The sequence below is a fragment of the Bombyx mori genome, chromosome 25 (assembly GCF_030269925.1).
Source record: "Bombyx mori chromosome 25, ASM3026992v2".
Taxonomy (NCBI): domain Eukaryota; kingdom Metazoa; phylum Arthropoda; class Insecta; order Lepidoptera; family Bombycidae; genus Bombyx; species Bombyx mori.
Genome location: NC_085131.1, coordinates 4,742,927 through 4,769,414, shown reverse-complemented (window position 1 = coordinate 4,769,414; position 26,488 = coordinate 4,742,927). Strand labels below are relative to the sequence as shown.

The 26,488-nt window shown below is 40.6% G+C and overlaps 2 protein-coding genes across 2 annotated transcripts; one reads left to right on the top strand and one right to left on the bottom strand.

The window, feature by feature from the left end:
• The first annotated feature begins 3,761 nt into the window (after window positions 1-3,761).
• On the top strand, window positions 3,762-5,545 carry LOC101740087 (trypsin inhibitor-like). Its single transcript, XM_004923282.5, has 3 exons — window positions 3,762-4,172; window positions 4,434-4,485; window positions 5,371-5,545. Exons 1-3 carry the CDS (start codon window positions 4,103-4,105, stop codon window positions 5,489-5,491), a joined length of 243 nt encoding a protein of 80 aa, XP_004923339.1. The 5' UTR covers window positions 3,762-4,102; the 3' UTR covers window positions 5,492-5,545.
• A 1,303-nt stretch (window positions 5,546-6,848) lies between these two features.
• LOC101746785 (autophagy-related protein 2 homolog B) lies at window positions 6,849-26,246 on the bottom strand. The gene is made up of 14 exons (XM_038020464.2): window positions 26,207-26,246; window positions 23,824-24,032; window positions 23,342-23,479; window positions 23,008-23,203; window positions 20,955-21,122; window positions 20,327-20,486; window positions 19,597-19,767; window positions 18,672-18,843; window positions 16,782-16,928; window positions 15,513-15,640; window positions 12,907-13,061; window positions 12,375-12,539; window positions 11,562-11,769; window positions 6,849-9,756 (listed from the first exon to the last, which is right to left on the bottom strand). Exons 1-14 carry the CDS (start codon window positions 26,210-26,212, stop codon window positions 9,740-9,742), a joined length of 2,040 nt encoding a protein of 679 aa, XP_037876392.2. The 5' UTR covers window positions 26,213-26,246; the 3' UTR covers window positions 6,849-9,739.
• Between the last annotated feature and the right edge of the window lie 242 nt (window positions 26,247-26,488).

The following is a 26,488-nucleotide window of genomic DNA, read 5'->3' as shown; positions in this document are numbered from 1 at the left end:
GACATCCACAACGTAAATGCTCATCTCAAGGTGGTTGAGATATAAGTTCTAAGGTCTAAAGTATAGTTACAACGGCTGCCCCACCCTTCAAACCGAAACGCATTACTGCTTCACGGCAGAAATAGACAGGGCGGTGGTACCTACGCGCTCGGACTCACAAGAGGTCCTGCCATCAGTAATTACACAAATTATAATTTTGCGGGTTTCATTTTTATTACACGATCATTGCCGAATGAATAAACTAAACTAGTCTAGAGGAGACTAGGCGCGTGCAGTCTGGAGGCGCGAGACGCCGGGTGCCGCTGGCATCGCCGCCGGCCGCTGCCATTCCGGTGTGACTCGGCCCTAATAACATACCCATATACAGGTGCTCAGGGTGGGTCAATGAGCGAACTTTGGGATAGGCTTATGTTCAGCAGTGGACGTCTTTGTGATGATATAATCCGTAGTTTAATGAGTAAGACATCCATTAAAATCCTACGAAGTATTGTAAGCCGGGGGTATTACCCCGGTTATTTCTGCCGTGAATGAGATGCGTTTCGGTTTGAAGGATAGAACAGTAGTTTGATGTTCGAAAGAAGAGTATAGAAAAGCATGATGAAGGTAGAAAGAAAAGAGGATAGAAAAGGTTGATGTTTTAATAGTGACATGCCGAAATGGTTGGTGACGTTTATGTTGATTTGTCCGAGGACTCTTTGGCGGGAAAGCGCGCAGCCATGTTTCGAGACCTGTTTTTTATTTATTTAATACAAGAATTGCTCGTTTAAAGGTATAAACTAGATGACTTTATTATATCTTCAATAGTTTTCGCAGCGCACGCGATGTAAAGAATATTTTCGTAAATTTTTTAAACCTTGCGTTACATTATTGGAGTTTTAGCAAGGATCCCTAATTTAAAAAAAAAGAATATAGCCTATGTCACTCAGGGATAGTGTAGCTTCCAAATAGTGCAAGAATTTTTTAAATCGGTTCAGTAGTTTCGGAGCCTATTCAATACAAACAAACAAACAAATGTTTCCTATTTATAATATTAGTATAGATTTCTTTAGGCTTAATGGTGACTGTTTGCAGAAGGAAGTTAGTAGTGGTTTTCGAACTGCATTAATTTTTAACTGCTTCAAAATTGTAAAATAAAATTTGAAGTTCTTTTATTGTGTTATCAGAGAGCTTAGCCAAGATTCAATGATCTCAGACTTCAAAAGAAGCAGCAGACTTCATTCGGTCAGGACGTGATGGTGATGGATGGTTAGGAGCGCGAATCCAGAGACATCAGAGTTGCGGTCAAAAGATTGCTGAGAGATCTTGTTCGGCTGCTATTTGGCATTTTTGCCATGCCAATGCGTCCATGAACTTTTACATTATCAATTGTTTATAGACAAAACTTGTTTGTTGTACATCTGACGAATGTTTGTGAAAAAGTAATAAAAAATTACACGGTATTTAAACGACAAAATGTTTTATTTATTAACTCAACGTTGGAAACGTTTGTTAACTTAAAATTGGTTTAGGTATATGACATTACAACTCGACCAAGCTAAGTTTGCACCTCGTTGGAATGCGGCGGTCCGCCCGCTTCCCCGCTCACCTTCCCGCGATCGCCCTGTTGCGTCAGTACGGTATATTAAGTGTATAATCTATGGTTAGCATCTTTGTCGCCGACACGTGTCATACGAGTTTTCATCTCTCTATACGTTGAATTTTAAATTTTTAACTGTTCTTTTTAGGGTTTTTGTTGAACTTTAAGTAGTTATATTATTGGACTACTTTTGTTAAGTTTTTGTTGAACTGTTGTTAATGAACGCTTAACGTTATTTTTTTTTTACTTCGAGAGAATTGTTGGGCAACAAAATAAAACGAAAGGTGATAGATACACAGTGAAGGGAAAAACATAATCCTGAAAAAGAAACATAAAGGAAAATTATTACTGAGCAATTGGGATACAAATTTAAAAAGTGCAAGAACGCCCGGATGTTCTTAATACAAAAACCCGATATCGCTATATGCTAATGGACCTATGTAAAATATATTGTTAAAAACAATAAATGCAAAGTAAAATCTAACAAACGTTTGTTTACATTTTTAAAGTCATAGCGAATCCTTTTTTCAGACCATACCCAAGCGGCAGTGTGACGTAATCGATGCGAGGTGCAAACTTAGCTTGGTCGAGTTGTACACCTGTAATAACATTTTTAATGCGACGTACACACGTTCTTGTAAACAAGTCACTATTAAATTATTATTTTTTATTGATTCTTTTTATGGTAGTCTGAAATTAAATAATGCAATATTAAATGAACAAACTACTTGTATATTTTTCCAAAACGCAATAGTCACAATAATGAAAAATTTACAATTACTGAACATGGTTTAAAAAAAAATTTTTGTTTCGCAGATGTAATTTTTTAAGTAGGTAAGAAAGAAGTTTTGTCTCCTCTTGGTTTGATAAAACAAATGATCCTTTTGTTCATGAATTCTATCAACTCTTTAATGGTAGATTGGGGTTTCTTATTGCTCCAATAAATGTATCCAATCCAGTGTGAAGATAATCGATCAAGGGGTCAACATGGTACCTGGAGACCGGTGGTTACATCAGAAGACCTGGATAAGGTGAAAGAAGAAATACATCTAAATAAGATGATCGATTTGTAGTGTCATGTTATTCCTTCATAGTGGAAGTCATTCGCGACGTATGTTAAGTATATGTGGATTTCATTACAAAAATTGATACCTTCTTCCGGGAATACTGGCAGTTTATTTTTAATTTAGGTATTTTTTCTATCTATCCGCTGGTAGGGGGGCTAATCCAGCTAAACTATGGCTGGTAGATGTGTTTAAGGGCTCAATCTGAGGGAGTTTGCTCTCCTTCTTTGCATGCATGATTAGTGCTTCGCAGAATTTACCACTGAATCGGAATCGCGTCCCATTAAGAAGATTCGGCAAGAAACTTAGTGGGTTTGGTCTGTGGGCTTACTTTGCATGTCGAACTCTTCATCCTTATCGAGGACGGTAGCCGGTGCTTGAAGAGCTTAAAAGCACCGAGAGCCGATCAGGGAAATCCGTCAAGACGTGTAGAGTGACTTCGGCTTGGTCTTACCTTGTCGCCTGGGTCAGATACGTAATTAACGGCGGCCACGATAAGAGGGTAATCGTGTCGCGCCGCTTTTTCAACTAGTGTTCTGACGCTGTCTTTAGATACTTACGAATCGGTTCTTCTCGCACAGTCGTATTGCTTGATAAGAATGCACCGGCCATCTTAAAATTCGCACTACGACGACTTCACAATTATTTATTCCTGATCCTGCGGAAAGAATGGCAAGCAGTCGAATTCGCCCAAAACACGTCATCTCGGATCCTCCCGATTCACTAACGGTGCTTCTAGGTACTTCAAGCACCGGTCACCGTTCTCGTCGAACCCGTCGCTTGCGACGAAGGGCTCGACGAATAAATTAACTCTCAGACACAGCCCACTGAGTTTCTCGACGGATATTCTCAGTGGGTGGCGTTTCCGATCCGGTGGTAGATTCTGCGAAGCACGACTCTTGCTAGGGTTCGTGTTAGCATCGTCGTCAGGTTTGAGCCCCGTGAGCTCACCTACTAGTTACGGTTACGCTGGAATAGCCTCTCTAGGCTACCAGCTTAGGTAGGCAAAAAAAAAAAACAATTTTTCTTTCCTTCAAAAAATAGTTTTTAAAAGGCGCATAATTTTAAGATTTTTTTTAATTACTGAAATAAAATAGTTTATGGGTTACGACGTTCTTGTAAGTACATACTACATAAAACACGAATGCATGACATCTGTTTATTTAGCACGACTTGGTTCTAGATATAAATACAGAGCACTTATTAGTTGGCGTATGTGCGGGCTAGTACCTTTACGATAAAGGCTTAAACGCTGCTTTCCAGATGCTCCACATAAATCTCCAATCTTAGACTCACACCGGTTAATTTCAAGATAATTAAAAAGAAGAAAGTTTTTTGTCTGCGAAAACAAAACAAAAAAGCTCATGAATGTACATTCGGTCTTATTCACACATAAAACAGTGTAATAACAAGGAGTTTTTCATATTAGTTTAAATTTAACAGTCGTGTGATAAAAATTACAATGACGAGATTGGCACTATTTTCATTCGCAATTATTACGCTGCTTTATTCGTTTAGTGACGCTTTCCATAGTAAGTTACTTTTGTTTAATGCTCTCATATACATAGCTGTGTAGTACCTACCTACTGTAGATAACAACAAAATAACGCATTCATTTACAAATTATCATTAAGGTAATATAGACAAAGTTACTTATTTTACAAGCTGTAAGTCAACGACTGATTGAACAAGAGCCGTTCTGTTGTCAGGATGATTTTTTATTAAACATAGACCTTATTTTTCGCGAGACTTTTGTTGTTTTCATTCAAAAAACAATCATTATTTACTTTCAGGCGATTGTTTGCTTCCAATAAAGCCTGGGTTTTGCATGGGATACTTTGAAAGGTAACAATAATCTAAAAGTATTTAAGGTGTACTCGTACTAAGTGGTACGGGGTCTTCTTACAGAAGGAAGGTTCACGTGATCGAGAACAGTAACAACGTGGTTTCATGCGACGTAATTACGTATACTTTTCATTTAGGAGGGTGGGAGTTGGTACAGACGACTGTCACATAGAAAACGAATAACAGTCCATTTATATTGTTAACGATCTCAGAATGTCAATCTGTTATTTTAACTCCATCATAATGCAGTAGGACATAAGCGGTAGTCTCATCTGTTTCCGTGCAGATCCGATACAGAGGATTGTGTTACACCTATGACATATACGTAGGCGTTTAAAAAGTTTAAAATGATTTTTTTTCCTACCTAAGCTGATAGCCTTGAGAGGCTATTTCAGCGTAACCTTAACTAGTTGGTAGGTGAGCTCACGGGGCTCAAAGCTAAGCAGAACGGGGCTCAAACCTGACGATTAAAATGTCTTTTAAAGACACCGCTATCATACGTAGTTGTGCCCTTTTTAGGATCACAAGGACTCGGGGGTGGCCCACTGAGTTTCTCGCCGGATCTTCTCAGTGTTAGCAACACTCCCGGTTTGAGCCCCGTGAGCTTGCCTACACGTCAAGGCGAAGTTGAAATAGCCTTTCTCAAGTCTATCAGCAAAGGAACGAAAAAAAAGGAGGAAAAGGAGGTTTATTGACCCTTCTTCTCTCGAATCTTTGCCCTACCTAGTCTGAGTGTTGCTGCGACTTTGCATACTTTCTGAACGATTTACGCAGCACGCTATAGGAAGATTAAGAATAGCTCACGAATGCTATTATGGATGTGTAGATTTTAAGATGAATTCAAATAGTTATAAGCACGATGTGTTAATATATTTTGTCTCACAGATACGCCTTTGATTCATCTCTGGGGAAATGCGTTGCATTCATTTATGGAGGGTGCGGACACAATGCCAATAACTTTGAAAGCCAGACTGAATGCGAAAATAAATGTTCCGAAGCTGGTTAAACCTGTTCGATGATGCGCACAGTCGATAATCAGAATAAATGACTTAAATTGCAATATGTTAATTTTCATTTTAAAATGCACGAAAGTGTGAAGAAATAGCTCAACGATTGCTTCAAAATTCGATTGTAGGGGTCACTGTGTTTGTAATCTTATCGATGTATGGTCATGGTTTACTGTCAGGTACAAAAAAAAGTACAAGAATTTGCCTGCACAGATAGGTAGGTATCATCAACTTAATCATTCGAAACAGTCCATATCTTTTAAAGGCTGGAAATACCCTGGGTGGATATTGGCATTCATGCAGTGAAATTTGAAGTAAGTTCTAGTAACCATCGGTTTTATTGTTTGTCTGGCTGTAAACCAGTCTGGTGGAGTAGCGACTAGAAAATTTATTACTGTACTGTGATCGTTAATTTGATCTAAGAGGATCGTTTGCGATTTTGTGACTTTATTATAAGCTGTAAGCGTGACGGAACGCTGATGATTTTGGATCACACGTCAATTTTAAACCGTTTTGATTACTATCATCATTGTCGCCGATGCATATACAATCAAACGATACAAACAAATAATCAACCTCCTTCAAACGAGACTTGTGGAGAGTATTAAGCGGTAGGCAGCGGCTTGGCTCTGCCCCTGGCATTGCTGAAGTCCATGGAAAACGGTGACCACTCACCATCAGGTGGGCCGCGTGCTCGTCTGCCTACAAGGGCAATAAAAAAAAAACAGCCTGTGCGCTTAGTGCGAATTTGATAACGTTCTCCATAGCGTAAAAGTTAAATCTTTGTATGGATTTGGAACGCTTGCATAAGTTTGTCGCTAGGGGCGGTGTTCTAACTGTATACAAATTTGAGTTACTTTTACGCTATCGAGGACGTTAAAAAACTCACACTAAGCACACTGGTCTTAAATAGTCACCGTCGGTACAGCAATGTCGTTAGCTGGTTATCTCTTTTAGAGCTTCGTTTCAAAGACACTTTGTGCATAAGCAAACATCGCGGGTGAGGAGTTTATTTATTCCAGAGCGATATAGCAGGTAGGTACGTTGAAAAAATAATCTAGAATTTTTTTGTGAAATGGCACATCGATCCTAGTGATAGTGGGGTCATCCTCACTTTGATGATATTATGGAGGGCCGCGCGGTACCATCAAGTACATCACCCGGCCTTCGTGTTAAGATTTTTTGTTCTTGAATCTTCTATGAACTTTGGTCACTGCGTAGGGAATCAACCTTAAATCTTGATTTGCTTGAACGATTTTGGTTCCTACATGTACTATACAAGTTATTTAGGTGTCGGGAGCATAAAAAAAACCGAATGAAGAATTAGAACTGTTTTCTTAAATAAAACACACAACATCGTGGTTCTCTTGTTTATTTCTCAAACTAATTGTTCTATCGATTTAAAATATCTTAAACTAAAAAAAAAGGTATCACACGAACTAAAATAAAAAATTCTTAAACGTAAATGATAAAAAGAAAATAAAAAATTTGAATAATTCTAGACGTTCAAGAATTTAACGTAAAATTCAAAGTTAATTTCGGAATTAACATTCCGTGTCATGGCACCCGATTTATTGTATCCCCTTAAACAATTAGTATACGAATAGGATATTCATCTAATAATAATATCTACCGTCAATCAGGGTAACTTAAGCTTTCCGTTTAACATTGGCCCACAATTTTTTGTCAATTTTGTGCTATTTGCACTCTATGCTCATGCAAAATCACTCAAATTTCAAATTGTAAACGTTTAAACCCCACGGAAAATCCATATTTTTTATTAATATCCAGTAAAACTAAGACAATAAATACAAAATTGTTCGCATGTCGGGACAAAGTTACCCAGATGGACGGTAGTTATTTCAACGGCACGTGCCTGTCAGATAAATTTAATTGATACAGTGCTCTATACTTTTCTTACTTCGCGTAGTAACAAAATAAGTGTACGTATAGAAAATTTGTTTTTTTTAAATTTCGCTCTTGACCACTGCGAGATAGGAGCTATTTTGTATAAACGCTGCAAACGCACCCGTTACATTTTACTACTATCTAATATTATGTAATAAAAAATAAAGCATGACAGTTTTAAGGATATTTCAAATTAACTATCATTAATTTTCGATGAAGACTAGTGACGTAAAAATGGCAAATTAATTCGGTATTTCAGTTTTAACATTATTTTTATTATGGTCTCATCAATGTATAGCGGGTTAAAAAGCTAAAAATGCTCTAAAATGCTAGATAAATACGAATTGGGGCACCAGTCTTTTTAAACTCGAAATTAATTGTAAAACTAACAAAATTATTGAGAATACAGATAACGTAAAATTATATTGTGTTGCCAGGAATCAAAACTTATTTCTGTCAAAACAATCAGTCAACAATATCACCCAGTGGACATTTCGATTGAACACACAAATTGTATTACTGTTGTAGTAATTAATACATGCGGGAGTCATATGATTTGACTTTCAGATTGATATGTTTTCAGCGTTAGAAAGAATACAAACATTTTGCTGCCCTAAAATTCGTTTTAATTACGCATTTATTACAATTTTCGATATTACGAATAATAATTATTATGATACAATAATAATAATAAGAATAATCATAAAATTTTCGTGGACTGGACGACTGATCGAATAATAAACGCGAGATTAAACCGTCAAAGGTTTAATTTAGAAGTGTTTTAAATTTAAACAGTCTTAAAAATAAATTAGATTGCATATCTTTATGCCACATCCATGTTGCCTCTGTGACAATCAAGCGATGTATTGTAAAAAAATTACTGTCTTTATTTTTTATTTTTACCTATTAACTTCTGTTGATTTTATTGTGCTGGTAACAGTAGGCATTCTTAACTTTACAATTACATATCGCATACACGTCTGCGACAGGGATCGCTTACGACAAGCGGAGCCGTAGTAGGTCTGTCTACTCTCGCTGCCAATGAAAAAAAACCAAGCTAACAAAAAAACTATATATCACTGTTGATAACGCAACAAATATTAGATTTTTCTTTACTTTTTCATAACGTTAATAACATGAAATTTATATTAACACTTTTAAATTGTTCAAAAACGCATGCATACCTATTATTACGCAATTTCGTACAAAAATAGATCACAACTTTATAAAAAAAAGATACCAATAAAAAAAACTCTTTTAGTTTCAATAAACGCGATCGAATTAAATGTAATAAAATTATTATTATTTATTGAATGCATGCAATTGCACTTGAGTTATCTAATGAATTACACAATACAAAATTTAACATATTTCAGCCGCAATGTCTTCTAATGGCTAATAGTTTTTAACGTATTGTAATATATAGCTTCTAAAAACACAAGAGGAAGTATTGCTTGACTTGCCCATAAAATCTTAATAAAGTACGTATCTGTCACCATTTCAAACACTCAATGCAACTTTTTAAAATGACAATTTGTGATTTATTTTTAGTATCTACATAATGGGGACGCGGAACGTTGAGGCCTTTGAGGTCGAAGCCTCAACAACTTATCTTCAATTTCCTCGAATATATAATTTCAGTAACACGTCCAAATGAGACGAACTCTGTATATCTCAAGTCTCAAAGTGGGTGGATTCAAATTTTGTTTTCCATTGACTCCGTTAACTGCTTAGCATAAAATTAGCTCGTCCGTTTTATCTAAACAAATAATGAACGTAAAATATTAATATATATTTGGTTTATTATTAACATGTATTAGTTAAATTTTATCTGATGGATTTTGTTGTCATTTCTACTTTTTTAATCAATACGCTATGTCTTTTTGTATTACTATAAATTGTAGACGAGCTCACAGTTCATGAAGTCTTAAGTGATAACATGTCATAGAAATCGAAAGACGAAAGCTGTCACAAATCAACAGCCATCAGTACTCATTTTAATAATTTTCACTTAAAATAGGATAGATCCTTTTCTAGAACATTCCATTAGGAATTTTAGCCATATCGATTCTGAAGACAAGTAAATTTCGCATTACCGTACTTGGTGTGACCAAACGATTTAATTAAACATAATTGTAATCAGATATACTCATATACTGCCACTCTACGGCGAGGTATAAGCATTGTTCCAAATGAATAACAAAGTTATTTAGATGTACGTGTAAATTTTTTTTATTTTTATAGGCCAATATGTCTGAAAGTCTTAAGATTAATATCAAGGTAGTTGTGTGGAGATGTCTTTGCGAGAAGATTGCTCAGCGTCAGCCTCCTTCTTCGGTTCAATCGTCCACGGCGTCTGCAATGAACACGTATATTTTGTAAAATAACCCCACACAATACGGTGAATCATAGAGAGAGGTGAATTGTGGAGGGGGGAAGAAGTCGACCAAAGAAGACATGGATGGAGTGTGTGAATGACGATATGAAAGAGAGAGGAGTGAGTGTTGAGATGACGGCTGATAGAAGAGAATGGAATAGAAAAATTAGCTGTTCCGACCCTACCTAGTGGGATAAGGTGCAGAAAAAGAAGAAGAGACAATACGGTGAATCATATTGTTAGGCGCTTGAGTTCGGGATAAATAAAAGTTCCACAAAAGTACAACTTAAAACTGTATTTATCACTTAAAACACTTTAAAATTCTTAATTCACTTCTTCCGCTTCGCTTCAGATGATCCGTTCGCTGTTTCGCTTCGAGTAGTTCCGATTACTAGCTGATTGCGTTTCATCTCCGCTTTATAGTCAAGACGACATCCCTAGATTTATCGAAAACAAGGGCAAGTCGAGTAACTTCGATGTGTGTTCCCCCTATGTGAGAATAGATGGCGTTGTACTTCCCTAGACTTCTCGACGTTACGGGTTCATTTGATATTCGTTTCGGCCATTCGGCGACAGATGGCGTTACTCTTACCGGCGTAACAATATTGACATATCGAGCGCTGAAAGGCTATTTGGGTTAAGCGACATTTATCTTTGTAATTAAAGGTGCGTTTTATTCGGTATTGGCATCAACAGTTCGATATTTTTAATTGAACTTCAGGTAAGTTTACTTAATTGAAATAGCTTAATAAGTTTTTTTGTGAAAGTTGTAAAAGAAAAGTTGGTTGAGCCATTAATAGCCTTTCACTCGTCGATATCATTATTGTATAAATACAATTACTACATTGTTTTCTTAATCATTCACAGATTTTAGTTACGAAATAGGGTAATGAAAGTATTTTTGTGCATATGCTATTTAGTTGATTGGTAGGCAAGGTAGGAGGACGCAGTCAGGCAGGGTAGGATGTATGGTACCACAATTCAACGTTTTTATGTCGTGAAGCAGTCATGTGTTTCAGACCGAAGGGCATAGCGACTAATACAGTTTAGATTTCAATATTGTCTCGAGGTAGCATTCACTTCACCCTATGTAATTAGTTCAATCATCGGTAGTCAGCGGGTTGGCTCTGCCCCTGGCATTGTTGAAGTCCATGGGCGACGGTAGACACTCACCATCAGGTGCATACAGGCGCCAAGATAATAAGGGCGCCGCCACCGAAATTATGTTACACTTAGGTACACAACAACAAATTCTTTGTAGTGCCGTATTGATAAGTAAGTAGGTACAATAAACGCAACATGTCTTATAAATAACAAAACATACAATGCATTTATAGTATAACTAGCCGTACTCGTTCGCTTCGCTGGGCATTTAAAATTACCATTATTATTTATTGTCATTATTATTCGGGAGTCCAACACTCATATAAATATTAGCCTATCCATTAAGTACATGTATTTTCTACATTGGTACCAAGTTTCAAGTCAATCGGATGCACGGTTCAGTAGTTATAACGGAACATCCGTAAAAACCACTGTAGATTTATATATTATTGTTAGTATAGATAATAAGCAATAATAGTCAAAACAATAAGTCAAAATTAACAAATAATAAAAAAAATACATTGAAACATGAAGATTCGTAAAAATAGGAGGCGCATCGTGGGTTTCGCATACAGGCGCTGCCAGGGGTCGGCGCGGGCTTGGATGGGCTGTATGCTCGTCTGCCTACAAGGCGTATAAAAATGGTTTGTAAAGCACATAATGAGTTGGGTGCTACATACCCGGAGTAGGGTGGCGGCGCCACTTGTCGGCGCAGTGTCCCCGCTCGTGCGGCGCCAGCGTGGCGCGCACCCCGCCCAGCAGGTCGGCGGCGCCCGCGGCCGCCAGCAGCAGCGGCGACACCGCGGCGCCGGGCAGCATGCGCAGCACGCCCACGCCGCTAGACTCGCGCGCCGCCAGACTCACCGTCGCCGCTGTCTCCGCGAAGCCCTGTCAACACACACACGGAATATACTGAAACTTTGAGAATTACTGGTGGTAGGACCTCAAGAGGTCAAGAGGTCACTCAAGTGAGTCCGCACGGGTAGGTACCACCACCCTGCCTATTTCTGCCGTGAAGCAGTAATGCGTTTCGGGTTGAAGGGTGGGGCAGCCGTTGTAACTATACTGAGACCTTAGAACTTATATCTCAAGGTGGGTGGCGAATTTACGTCGTAGATGTCTATGGGCTCCAGTAACGACTTAACACCAGGTGGGCTGTGAGCTCGTCCACCCATCTAAGCAATAAAAAAAAACCATCTCGTCGCGGCCGCCAGTAACTACATTCCCGATCCTGTAGACCGAATGGTAAACAGTCGACGTCACCCAAAACCCGTCATTTCGGATCCCCCCGATCCACTAACGGTGCTTCTAGGCATCCCAAGCACCGGTCATCGTTCTCGTCAGTTAACCCACAGACACAACCCACTGAGTTTCTCGCGGGATCTTCTCAGTGGGTCGCATTTCCAATCCGGTGGTAGACGGGTTCGACGGGAATTGTGCGTTCGTCAGTATGCTTTACAGAAAGAAAACTCTTGATTAAATGAATTTTATACCTCTCGGACTGTTTGATAGGCGCTGGCCACTCCGTCTCTGATATCAGTAGGATGACGCGAGGGGTCCAGCCGCCGCCGGCGACGCCTCTCCCGGCGGTTGTACGCGTCTTGCAGCTGCAGGGTCGGCCCGGGGGTCAGCATGTCGAATGCTGTCTCTGCTGTGGCCTGCACCGGAGTAATTATGTTACATTGAGTGTACCAGAAATAAAAAAAAAACGTTAGTGAATTGTGATCTGGTTTAGTACTTGGTTAGAATCGTCAAGGACCTATTAAATTCCTGCATATAGGCAGATAAGTGTTAAGTGGTTACTGGAGCCCATTGACGTCTGTTTTATGACATGACGTGAGTTCTAAGGTCTCAGTATGGTTACAACGGCTGCCCCACCCTTCAAGCCGAAACGCATTACTGCTTCAGGGCAGAAATAGGCGGGGCGGTGGTACCTACCCGTGCGGACTCACATGAGGTCCTACCACCAGTAAGAAAAGTCCCGGTTAGTTCCTACCCTCAAATATGACGTAGTGTTGTTGTAACCTGTATGAGGTGCAGGATGCGCGTGGTGATGTCGAGCGCGGCGACGGCGGTGCGCGCCGTGAAGGAGGCCGCGCCGCGCCGCAGCCCGTGCACCAGCCGCCCGTCGCGCCGCCACTGCTCCACCGGCAGCCACACCAGGTCGCGGATGCCGGTTACTGTAACCGTATTAACGACTTGACGGTGGCGGCTTTGATGATAATAGGGAGAGAGTGAGAGAGAACAAGAGCGAGGGAGGGAGTACTTTATTGAACACCAATAACATAATAATGATATACTTTTACTGTTTTTTAGAAAATGCTGCAGAAGAATATAATCAATCATAATTATAACTACATTTTTGGTTTAATTTCGCGTAATACTCTAGTCTAACCTTCGCAAACAAAATTACTCCAATCATTCATTTTAGTACAGCAACCGGCATAGAATAGTTTAAAATAGTTTTCCCATATAAGCTGTTACCCGAGGCTTAGTTCGCGAAGTTAAAGAAATGTAGGAAGTGTTCGTGTAGTATTCGATAGAGATTTTGTTCGGGATACAATGTATTATCTTATTTCACTTTTCTGATCGAAAACTGTCAGTTTAAAAAATATAATGTCAATTCGTTATCGGGTTTTAACGTTTGTGTTTAACAAACAAACACACAAGCAATCAAGCAACGCGCTTTCACATCTATATATATAAAAGAAAGTCGTGTTAGTTACACTATTTATAACTCAAGAACGGCTGAACTGATTTGGCTGAAAATTGCTGAAGAGGTAGCTTAGAACCAGGAGAAGGACATAGGATACTTTTTATCACATTCCCATGGGACGTGACATAAAACGTGGTATGACAAAACGCAACTGATATGGAATAACAAAACGCAACTGACAGCTAAACGTAATATATTCTATGGGTAATTATAGTAGAATTTTTAAGTTAACCGGTTGACGTGCGCGAAACAAACCGTGTGGCGGAACAAAGTTCGCCGGGTCCGCTAGTTTATAATATTAATAAAGTATGTATTATATAATTCTCTCATATAATATTATTATCATTTTTTTAAGCTATTTGAAAGGACTAGCACTATTTACTTTAGTAAATTCACGGTCCATAATCTCGTAACGTCAAGCGATAGAGCGTATTTTAAGTCCACGCGGGCAGATAGGTCAATACCGTCTTTACCATAAGGGCACACGGGGCCCGTGCCCAGGGCCCCCATTCTCAGGAGGCCCCGAAAGACCGACAATTTCTCTCACACGCTTATTCTCAAAACATTTTTGTCGGGCACATTACACTTTTTTCACAAATCAGTAATCAGAAGGTATTTACAAGGCATGTACTATGCCTATAATAGAAGATTTTGCTCAACAGACATCCCGAAAGAAACCTTATCGAAATCGTAACCAAAAAACCAGCAGCATTCTAATATCATTAATGACATATTATATCATAGTGTATTTGATTACCTACAATAAATGGTCACACTCAGTAAAAAAATGTTATTATAATTCGCTTTTTTACTTTCCAAAAGGGCCTCAAATTCTTGTGTGCCTAAGGGCCCCATCCTAGTTTAAGACGTCCCTGAGATAAGTGTATATACTTACAGCAAGTCTTGTCAAGTTGACTTTTGATTTATGTCGCATCGCGTTCAGTGCAAAAATATGACTTAAGCATAAGCCCGAATAGTGCTTTTTGGTGTGACAGTCCCAACAATATTATATAACAGACTTCCTCTTCACGAACGATTGTTGCTTTAGTTGAAGTCGAAGAACGTGCTTTCAAAATTCGTTATACACTTGTTAGATTTTTGGAATATACAATGACATTTAAACAAATGATTCATAATTAGTAATAACTAGACATTGGGAATGAAATATTTGTTACTTATTCAAGAATATCGGTCTGAATTTGCCGTGAAACAAGCAGTAAGGCAGCAAGTTAACCCACAAAATTTCTGCCGGATCTTCCAAGTGGTAGATTCAGCGAGGCACTGCTTCTGCTACGGCTATTATTAGCCCCTCTCAGGTTGAACCCGTGAGCTCGCTTAGCCGTCCGCGCATAGTTGGACTATACTTGGGCCATTACAAACGTGCGTACTGAGTCATAAAACATTACGTCAAAGGAATGTGACAATGCCGCGCATCTCGATATCGATAAAGGGATGTCGCTCGGGTTCGGGTAGTCAATTGACGTGGTCGTCGATGACTGGTACATGTAAATTGTAAGTTGTAGGTGTTTGTAAAAATGTAGTTAATCTTACGCGAACCATGGAAGCATTATTCGATAACTTAACCATGTTAAAATTAAAGGGCGATATTAACGCCCAAACTCGTTCGGTTATTCATAATGTGTTGATAGTGTTTAACGAATTAAAGTGACAAAAAAAAAAGACGTTTTTTAGTGTAATTGTATTGATTTAAATTTTATACAAACAACACTACAAGTGTGAGCGAGAGATCCGATATGCCTACAAGTGTGAGCGAGAGATCCGATATGCCTATACGTGTGAGCGAGAGGTCCGATAAAAATGATTTATGACTCGTTTCGCACGTTTGTAATTGTCTAAGTATAGCACTTTAGGCTACCTACGAATAAGTAGACAAGAAAGCATTAGATTAACTTACTGAGTTGTAAAAGCGAGTGCATCGGTCCTATTCCACTGAGCAATCCCGGTAGTTGATGCCTCTTTATGTCGGAGAGCCATTCGTGCAACGCCCACTGAACTAGTTTCTCAGTGCCCAACAATCCAAGTCTGCAAAAAAGACAAAATTGGTCATCATTTTTTAGCATCTTTTTTTTCCTACCTAAACTGATGATCTAGACCATTTCAGCGTAGCCCTAACTAGTAGGAGAGCTCACGGGGCTCAAACTTGACGTCGTTGCTAACACTAACCCTAGCAAGAGCAGTGGTTCGCAGAATCTACCACCGGGTCGTAAACGCAACCCACTAAGAAGATCCGGCGAGAAACTCAGTGTGTCTGTGGGTTAATTTACTCGCCGAGCCCTTCATCGCAAGCGACGCCTTCGATGGATGGATATGTTGTAATTCGAAAGTCGATGAAACGAAATAGCGACAGTAAAAAGAGACAGATATATAAATTCATAAGATTTAACGTGGGCGAAAATGAGACAGGAAGCATTATACAGTGTTTCTTATATTCGTGGTTCTTTTTTTAGCTCTGCTTCGTACCTAATCTTCGTACTTAATACATTCTGAATAAATCTATGTGATATATACGAATAATAGGTAAAATAATTATCAAACTTTGTATTGTTATGATCATTACTAAAACCTACAATAATAATTATCCTCTTCCCGAAATTTTACATTCGTCTCATTATGTTTGTAGGTTTCACTTCTTCCATGTTTTTTTTAATTGTTTAGATGGGTGGACGAGCTTACAGCCCATCTGGTGTTAAGTGGTTACTGGCGCCCATAGACATCTAGGACGTAAATGCGCCACCCACCTTGAGATATCAGTTCTAAGGTCTCAAGTATAGTTACAACGGCTGCCCCACCCTTCAAGCCGAAACGCATTACTGCTTCACGGCAGAAATAGGCAGGGTGGTGGTACCTACCCGCGCGGGCTCACAAGAGGTCCTACCACCAGTAAGAATGAAAGAATGTGTGAATAGCACACATGGTTTTTTAAATCATTATTCTGGCCCTGGTGTTAAGTGGTTTCCAGAGCCCATAGCTACGTCAATGCCGCAACCCAACTTGAGATATGAGCTCGGAGTCACTTCTTTTTTAACGTACAACGGCTGCCCCACTTTTCAATCCGGAACGCATTACTGCTTTACGGCAGAAATGGCAAGATGGTGGTACCTACGGTAGGGTACGGTGCGGTAGGGTACGGTACGCTACGGTAGGTAGGTAGCAGGGTACGTACTTGTAGTCAAGCCTCTTCAGTGTGAGTTCGGAGCAGTTGAGCTGTCCCAGTCCCATGAGCAGGCCAGCGACCGGACCAGACGACAGGTCCACGCGTTTGCCCACGTAGTCCAACCGTATGGGTACTTCCGGGGAAAACACCACGCGTCTGTTTCACGAGAAAATGGAATATGGCATGTTTAATTGAATATGCAATTTGAAAAGGGCGCATGTCGCATATTTTGTCAAACTAGAGGTCCCGCAGTAGTCGAAATTCGACTATAATTAATTGGAATTGTAAGTTTGTACACTATTATGATTGTATTTTATATTTCTATAATTACAAATTTCGCCAAGACTACACTATAAAAATATTAACAAATACAAACAATATTTAATCTATCCTCAATTTGACAACAGACGTCAAGAACAAAAGTTTGACAATAAATAGTTTGCATGCGTGTGTGCGTCAAATACATGGTATGTAGTGTGTGTAATGTTTTCTTTATTGATTTAATGTATCTTTTATGCATTATTTTAAAAAAATATTAGCATTGTGCACGTCTTCTCTATATTCTCTATCAGTGTGGAAAATTTCATACTCCTCCATCCGCGCAATTTTCGTAAAAAGGGATACAAAGTTTTTGCTTCACGTATTAATATATAGATATTGCAGAGGTAGATGAACGAGTCCACGTTCTATTTGGAGTTAAGTGGTTATCGGCACCCGTCGACAGTGTTCTGTGATTGCCGCCCACCTCATGACATTAGGTCTACACGACTGATTATACTATGACGGTAAATAGTGGGTTAGTGATACCTACCCGTGCGGGCTACAAGACACCCTAACACCAGTAATTACTCAAATTTTTATTACAAAATGTTATTCTTCGTGGAAGTCATTCGTGAGCACGTAGCAAGTACGTATTTCAATCGAAAAATTTTGTACCTGCTTGCGGGATTCGAACACCGGCACAGCATGCACCGCTTTATACAAATGTACCGGGCGTCTTATCCTTTGGGCCACGACGATCAATGTGGGATGTTTTGTCTAGAGCCTCTGAGGTTATCGAGAACTATCAATGTAATAGGTTGGGGAAACAGTTCCTTAGCATTTTTTAAGAAAATTCACAACATTTTTTAATATTGTTTATTTACATTTAACTAAAGTATGTAGGTACCATTTTGTTCGATAACTTTTTGCCATCTTGTAAGTAGGGACATGGTCCCATTGCTATACAAATTTTGGAGCTTCTGATCAAAATACCGTGCGTAAATATTGAGCTTTTTTGTGTACCCAGTTTTTTTTTAAATGCGCCAAAACTGTTTTGTGGTCAATTACATATTACCAGATACAAATAGTATAGCCAAAGATATTTTATACAAGTTCATACATATTATAATGCATATTATAAGGCCTGCAGTCTTGTATGGATCAGCTTGTTGGACCACTAAAGTGGCGGATGAAAGGCGATTGCATGCAGCAGAGATGCGAATGTTGCGATGGATGTGTGGAGTAACGAGAATGGATAGAATACGGAATGAACATGTTATAGGAAGTCTGAAAGTGGCACCTGTGACAGAGGAGCTGAGAAGTTCGCGTTTGGGATGGTATGGACATGTTATGAGACGAAATGAAAATGAGGTTGGTAAGAGAATGTTAACTATGAATGTGGAAGGATATAGAGGAAGAGGTAGACCTAAGAAGAAATTGATGGATTGCGTGAAAAACGATATGGGTAAGAGGGGAGTGAGCGAATAAATGGTATATGATAGAAGAGTATGGAAGGACAAAACATATTGCGCCGACCCCAGGTGACTGGGAGAAGGGCAGGATAATGATGATGATGATGATGACATATTATAATGCGAAAAGACTTTTCCCCAACCTATTATACCGATATCTGATTACCTGAAGTAAATCGGTGAGTCGTCGACGGGCTCAGCGTCGACGGGTAGCTTCGCGGCCGGTTTCCCTTGATCGATGCCCAGTTTGTTGAAGTCTTCCTCGAGCTGGATCAGGTTCTCGGAGACCAGACGTTCCGCTTCGTATGTCTCCATTAGAGGCTCTTCATCGCGAAGCACTTCAAGGTAAATGTGGGTGTTTTAATTTTACTGGTGGTAGGACCCCTTGTGAGTCCGCGCGGGTAGGTACCACCACCCACCCTGCCTATTTCTGCCGTGAAGCAGTAGTGCGTTTCGGTCTGAAGGTTTAGTTACAACCTTAGAACTTATATCTCAAGGTGGGTGGCGCATTTACGTTGTAGATGTCCATGGGCTCCACTTAACACCAGATGGGCTGTGAGCTCGTTCACCCATCTAAGCAATAAAAAATTAAAAAAAGAATAAACGAAGCACGATCGTTGTGACCGTTTTGTTTCTATAGATGCTATGCTAGATGCTTAGTGAGAGCGCAATTTTTTTTTTCAGTATGGCAACACGTCTTCTGGCGAGGCCTTTGTTGCCAACGTTAACTTAATGAAATGTCAGATTATTATTATATTATAATATTTATTATAGGAAATGGAGTGGAATAACATTATGTTGATTTATCTATCTATAAGCAAAAGCAAAACAATTTTTGCCAATGTCAAAAATGTCAATGTAGAAAAATTTCATTAATAGTATGTACCTAAATATAAAGTAAGTTTGTTAGTAAATACTTCTTTATCTTTATCTTATCTATAAGCACACACCACCCAGGATTCCGCACAGCTAACACTGTACTAGATCTAGTTTCATACTTATTTCGATGACTATAAAAAACATTCAAGATTAACTATAGTAACGGGATGTTGAATGTAAATGTTTAGGTTATTTACTATAAGTAGTTGTACCAGTTTCGTTGAGCGATAGGGCATCAGCGTCCCCCAGCGAGGTGGGGGTGGGGGGCGGGTCCTTGAGGTGGCTCGCGATGGTCATGACGGGGGGCCGGTGGGTGGGCGTGGTCTGTCTCGACCCGCTCGAGTCCGTCGACAGACCTCCGACGCTTTTTGAGTCGTCTTCACCTGAGAATAAAGAAACCCACATATATTGGTATAGTCAGTATCTACAAACAATATTTTCTTTGGAAGTTTCTTTGGAGTGCCCTGAGGCATTGTTCGAGATGATACCATCATCTCGTTTTTACCATCGCATCGCCCGCCACTGGAGTAGAGTTCATCCATACTACCTGGAGCCACTGCGGTCATCCACAGTGCGTTTCCAGAGATCTTTTTTGCCACGTACCATCCGGCTTTGGAATGAGCTCCCCTCCACGGTGTTTTCCGAGCGCTATGACATTTCCTTCTTCAAACAAGATTTGTGTAGAGTATTAAGCGGTAGGCAGCGGCTTGGCTATGCTCCTGGCATTGCTGAATGCAAGGGCAATAAAAAAAATCAACTTTTGTAACCGAATCGAAAAGCGTTCTGATGTTGGATTGTTACCGTGACCTATAGATATCATAACGTGAATCTCAACACGAGGATAGTGGAATTTACTCATAAGGACACAATATGCTTCTGTATTCTCTCACCACTAAGCTAGACTAAGGTATATGAAAAAAAAAAATCATAAGAGTTACTTACCGCTGCATTCATCAGACCCTAATTTAGAAAAGTATCCCATCAAGAAGCCCAACGTGTCTTGGTCGAGGTTGAACCAGAGCGGCAACAGAGATATCTTGAGGCAGCACTCCTGGGCCGTCAGTGCTGGGTCTGGACGCAGGTGTACCGCTTTCACAACTAACTGAAATGTATTTATTTTGAACTAGCTGATCCGGCAGACTTCGTAGTGTCTCAATCGATAAAGAAAAGACCTAAACTATTGTATAAAATAAACAAACAAAAGGAATCCGTTCGACGGGGGACACATCAAAGGGAAAACAAAATTGTTATTTTTATTTACTTCCGAACATTTTCATATTTATTTAACTTTTAAACCTTCTCTGGACTTCCACAAATAATTCAAAACCAAAATCGGTCCAGTCGTTCTTGAGTTTTAGCGAGATTAACGAACACCAATTCATTTTTATACATATAGATTTTATTCATAAATGTTATTGAAAATTAAAATTCAAATGCTATTGCTTTAGATACATTGTGTATGTAGTTATTTTAAACACGAACTTCTTCAAATGTTCTTGTCTGCACCGGAATTCAGGGAAATTGAAAAACGTACCTTATTCGTTTCGTATTATGGATCGTGTTCGCTTACCATATGGGCGTTTTTTCTCTCCGGCTCGTCTTTCAACTTGTACTGGCTGAGAAGCTTGTTGATGTCGCTGCACTCAAGTTGATCCAATACTTCGATCTTGCTGATCGCGAGGGTTTGCCGGGACGCGTGCATGCCACCAGAAGGATACACCTCGTATTGGAATTTCACCTGTCCCGATAAAACATTCGGATTTATTAAAAATACCATGTAAAAAAAGTACATTATTGGTTGTAGGACCTCTTGTGAGTCCGCGCGGGTAGGTACCACCACCCTGCCTATTTCTGCCGTGAAGCAGTAATGCGTTTCGGTTTGCAGGGTGGGGCAGCCGTTGTAACTATACTTGAGACCTTAGAACTTATAGTATATCTCAAGGTGGGTGGCGCATTTACGTCGTAGATGTCTATGGGCTCCAGTAACCACTTAACACCAGGTGGGCTGTGAGCTCGTCCACCCACCTAAGCAATAAAAAAATAAAAAATAAAATATATATTTATTAAAAACTAGCTGTACCCGTCCGCTTCGCTGGGCATTTAAAATTAACATTATTATTTATCACCCCCACAAAGATTCTCATCATTAACGCCCCTGCAACTGGTGTAGGGAGTCCAACACTCATATGAATATTAGCCTATCCATTAAGTATATGTATTTTCTACATGGATACCAAGTTTCAAGTCAATCGGATGCATGGTTCAGTAGTTAAAACAGAACATCCGTAAAAACCGCTGTAGAGTTATATATCAGTATAGAGTATAGATACCATGTAAGCTCAAAAGTTGTGGTGGGGTGTTTTAGTGAGCCAGCGCGGGTAGGTACCACCACCCTGCCTATTTCAGTCGCAAAGCAGGTATGCGTTCCAGCAGCCGTGTACATAGAGCTGAGGCTTATAACTAATATCTCAATGAGTGAGGGTTATGTCTTTTATGGTAAACACTTAACATCAGATAGACCGCGAGGTCGTCCAATGTAGCTATGCAATGTATTGACAAACTATTTTATCAAATCCAAATATATGGGTCATCCATTTACTATTAAGATTAACAATAATTTAAATTCAGTTTACTTATTAAATCCACCCTATTTAAAATTACCTGTCCATTATTTTGTTGTTCGAGACATTTTTGTATCGTTTTCTTATTACATCAAGGTACCATAAAAAATCGTCTTGTTTGTATAAAACAATTATATTCGGCTACTATTTATATTATGATATATGTTATTATATATACAGTGTGGTTACCTAAGCAGAACAACAATATTCAATTGCAAATCTAAGTAAAAGTTTTAGTTTCGTACTTCATTGGTCCGGAATCTATCTCGCATACTACCTTAAGTGACGTTAGTCGTCGTTGAAGTACCATAATGAGCTATTCTATAGATACCGTACTTTTAATATATTAAAATTTAAAATTTTAATGTGTAATAACGATGGTTACTGTTTAATATTTGTGAAAGTGCACAAATGTGGTAAAATGAAACAAAGCCGCTGGACGTAGCTTCTCGGGGTCCTCCAAAGCCCACTTAAAAAGTCTCAGAAAATAACCACCATTTTACTGAGATTATATTTCATCCCATAGCATTTCATCTCATTTTATTTAATTTCATCTCATTTCATTTCATTTCATCTCAGTTGATTAATGTCTCAGATTAATAATCTTCATTTCATTTCACTTTATTTTTAATATTTCATAAAAATAAGAATATAAATTAAAATAAGACTTGACCTAAAGGTCTTAGTTTTCTGCCTAAGCTGATAGCCTTGAGAGGCTATTTCAGCGTAACCTTAACCAGTGAGCTCACGGGGCTCAAACCGGAGTGATGCTAATAATGACCCTAGCAAGAGCAGTGCTACGCAGGATCTACCACCGGATCGGAAACGCGACCCACTGAGAAGATCCGGCGAGAAACTCAGTGGGCTGTGTTTATCGGTTAATTCGCTCGTCGAGACCTTCGTCGCAAGCGACGGGTTCCACGAGGACGGTGATCGTTGCTTGTGATACCTAAAAGCACCGCTAATGAATCAGGAGGGATAATGTAATTTGTAATGACTTACTTTAGTGAGGCACAGTTTGACCTTCGTCTTGTGGTCGCGTTGAGGTCCGCCCCTGGTGCGTAGTTCCCTGCGCTTCACGCTCGCGCGCGTGTTGGTCCGCACTCGGTCGGCGCCCGCCGCCCAGCCGACCCCGCCGCTTCTGTACGCGGCTGCAATGGCGCGGCCGCTCTCGTACGGCTCGTAGTCTTTACTGCGCCTGTAATTTTGAGATTTGTCTCTCATGAGTTCACGCTTTTGTGACCAAACAAGCACACGGCCTTCCTACTAGCCCGGTGACGCTGATATAGTCTCTCTAGACCATCAGCTTAGGTAAAAAAAAGAGAGAATCACTTACTTTACAGAGGTAGGGGATCCTAATTTACGATTGTCATCTATGGTGACCGTTTTCTTGGAAGATACCGCGTCGGCGGGATTACGGAAGTCATTGCCCCCGTACATGTTCCATGTGATGCTCATTTCGCACAACGTGTACCTGAAAATAATCAATTCATTCAAAATTTATTCTTATTATTATTTCAATAATGTACCAATAAACTGGTGGCAGGGCCTCTTGTGAGTCCGCGCCCATAGGTACCACCATCCCGCCTATTTCTGCCGTGAAGCAGTAATGCGTTTCGGTTTGAAGGGCGGGACAGCCGTTGTAACTATACTGAGACCTTAGAACTGATATCTCAAGGTGGGTGGCGGCATTTCCGCTGTAGATGTCTATGGGCTCCGGTAACCAGTTACCACCAGGTGGGCTGTGAGCTCGTCCAACCAACAAAGCAATAAATAAAAAAATTACAAAATTACTCCAAAAAAAAGTTTTTTTATTACCGCAACATCGGCAATGGGAAACTCTTCGGTGCTTTAAGTACATCAGTCCTAGCAGCGGGAACGCTGAAGTGATTGTCGAACATGTAGGCCGGCCCTGAACCGATCCAGTTCACGACTGGCTCATCCAGATCGTTGTCCTGACTGCTGGGTTGGGTCTCCACGAAACAGTATTCGTCGTCGGTGTTGCTCCCATCGCCGCCGGATTTAACCTTGACAATTAAAAGACCATAACATTTACATTCACTATTCGAAAATAATAGAATTAAGAATAGGTAGAATAAAGAATCTCATTTCTCAATTCCTCTTGTGGCTGCGCGTAGATCACGGGGGTTGTACCCGAGTCTACGCGTGCCTGTACAGGTCCCACAACAGTGATGCAGGTTCAACTCTGATAGAGTATGTGCAAGAGGGGACTAACCGCGTGCTTGAGCAGTACCCATCTGCGGAGATGGTGGTTCTTGGAGACTTTAACGCTCACCACCAAGAGTGGTTGGGGTCTAGAGCCACTGACCTCCCGGGTCGGGCTGCTTACGATTTCGCCCTGGCGTACGGCTTCTACCAGCTGGTGACACAGCCCACCCGTGTCCCAGATATTGAGTCCCAGATGTTGATTGTGGACATTCTGCTGACCACCGATCCAGCCGGATACAGTGTGGTGGTCGACGCTCCGCTTGGAAAGATCTGAGATCACTGCCTTATCCGTCTCTCTCGTCCTGGTCGTCGAACGACGACCGGGTATCGAAAAGTTTGACGGTATATGTCGGCAGACTGGGATGGGCTGCGTGAATTTTACGCGTCCTACCCATGGGGACGGTTCTGCTTTTCCTCTACCGATCCTGACGTCTGTGCGGACTGTCTTAAAGACGTAGTGCTCCAGGGGATGGAATTGTTTATTCTCTCCTCTGAGGTGCTCGTTGGGGGTCGCGGCAGACCCTGGTATAACAATGCCAGTAGGGATGCTGCACACCTTAAGCGGTCCGCATACGCGGCATGGGTTGATGCCAGGAGACGTCAGGACCCTAACATTTCAGAGGAAAGGCAGGAGTATAACGCCGCTTCCAGGTCCTACAAGAAGGTTATTGCCAGGGCGAAGTCGGAGCACGTTGCTAGAATTGGCCAGCGACTAAAGAGCTATCCCTCTGGGGGCCGTGCTTTTTGGTCGCTCGCCAAAGCTGCAGAAGGAAACTTTTGCAGGTCTAGTCTCCCACCACTATGCAAGTCCGATGACAGTCTGGCCCATAGTGCGAAAGAGAAGGCTGACCTTCTGGTCAAACTCTTCGCCTCGAACTCGACTGTGGACGACGGGGGTGCTAGTTCCCTGCCGGAGATCTGCTTTACGCAGTGTGCAGTCAGGCGGGAACTCCGACTCCTGGACGTCTATCAGTCGAGTGGGCCTCGCCTGCGCTAACGCGTTTGTATCGCCTCTCTTATTGCGCTAACAGGGTTCCGTCTTCATAGAAGACCGCCCACGTCCACCCTATCCCCAAGAAGGGTGACCGGTCGGACCCATTGAGCTATAGGCCTATCGCTATAACTTCCTTGCTTTCCAAGGTGATGGGAGCGTATAATAAATATACAACTCCTGAAGTATCTTGAAGATCGCCAGCTGATAAGTGACCGACAGTACGGTTTCCGTCACGGTCGCTCAGCTGGCGATCTTCTTGTATACCTTACTCACAGGTGGGCTGAAGCCTTGGAGGGCAAGGGCGAGGCTCTTGCTGTGAGCCTTGATATCGCGAAGGCCTTCGACCGGGTCTGGCATACAGCACTTCTGTCGAAGCTACCATCTTACGGAATCCCCGAGGGTCTCTGCAAGTGGATCGCTAGCTTTTTGGATGGGCGGAACATCACGGTCGTTGTAGACGGTGCCTGTTCTGATACGATGATCATTAACGCTGGCGTTCCACAAAGTTCGGTGCTCTCCCCCACGCTTTTCATCCTGTATATCAATGACATGCTGTCTATCGATGGCATGCATTGCATTGCATGCCATCGATAGACAGCACGGGGGATGCGCGATATATAGGCCATCAGAGTCTCTCTCGGAGCGTGGTGCAAGAGAGACGATCAAAACTTGTGTCTGAAGTGGAGAACTCTCTGGGGGGAGTCTCCAAATGGGGTGAACTGAACTTGGTTCAAGCGGTTTTTACGGATGTTCCGTTAACTACTGAACCATGCATCCGATTGACTTGAAACTTGATATCCATGTAGAAAATACATGTACTTAATGTATAGGCTAATATTTATATGAGTGTGGGACTCTCTACACCAGTTGCGGGGGCGTTAATGATGAGAATCTTTGTGGGGGTGATAAATATGGTAGACAGCGGCTTGGCTCTGCCCCTGGCATTGCTGAAGCCCATGGGCGACGGTAACTACTCACCATCATGTGGGCCGTATGCTCGCCTGCCTACAAGTGCAATAAAAAAAGAAAATAACAAGCAATATTAGTAGTATATGTCCTTTATAATTTTTTATGTTTGCATTTAAAGAAGAAAAAAAAACATAATATTTTTTCTATTTGAACACCTGTTTCGTTAACGACTTATTGTCCTCTACTGAATAATATGTTTGAACAAGACAACTCTTGTTGTTGTAAAATTATCCATGTTTTCACTTATTGAATAGCATTTAAACGATAGCTCGTTGCACCAATAGAACAACA

Excerpts from the sequence above, each read along its gene's own strand:
- LOC101746785 (XM_038020464.2), bottom strand. Across the intron at positions 23,480-23,823 it reads TTCCCATTGCCGATGTTGCG|GTACACGTTGTGCGAAATGA; the intron begins GTAATAAAAAAA and ends GATTATTTTCAG. Across the intron at positions 15,641-16,781 it reads CTGAAGAGGCTTGACTACAA|ACTTGGATTGTTGGGCACTG; the intron begins GTACGTACCCTG and ends TCTTTTTTGCAG.
- LOC101740087 (XM_004923282.5), top strand. The coding sequence starts at position 4,103 with ATGACGAGATTGGCACTATTTTCATTCGCAATTATTACGCTGCTTTAT. Across the intron at positions 4,173-4,433 it reads GTTTAGTGACGCTTTCCATA|GCGATTGTTTGCTTCCAATA; the intron begins GTAAGTTACTTT and ends ATTTACTTTCAG. Across the intron at positions 4,486-5,370 it reads TGCATGGGATACTTTGAAAG|ATACGCCTTTGATTCATCTC; the intron begins GTAACAATAATC and ends TTTGTCTCACAG.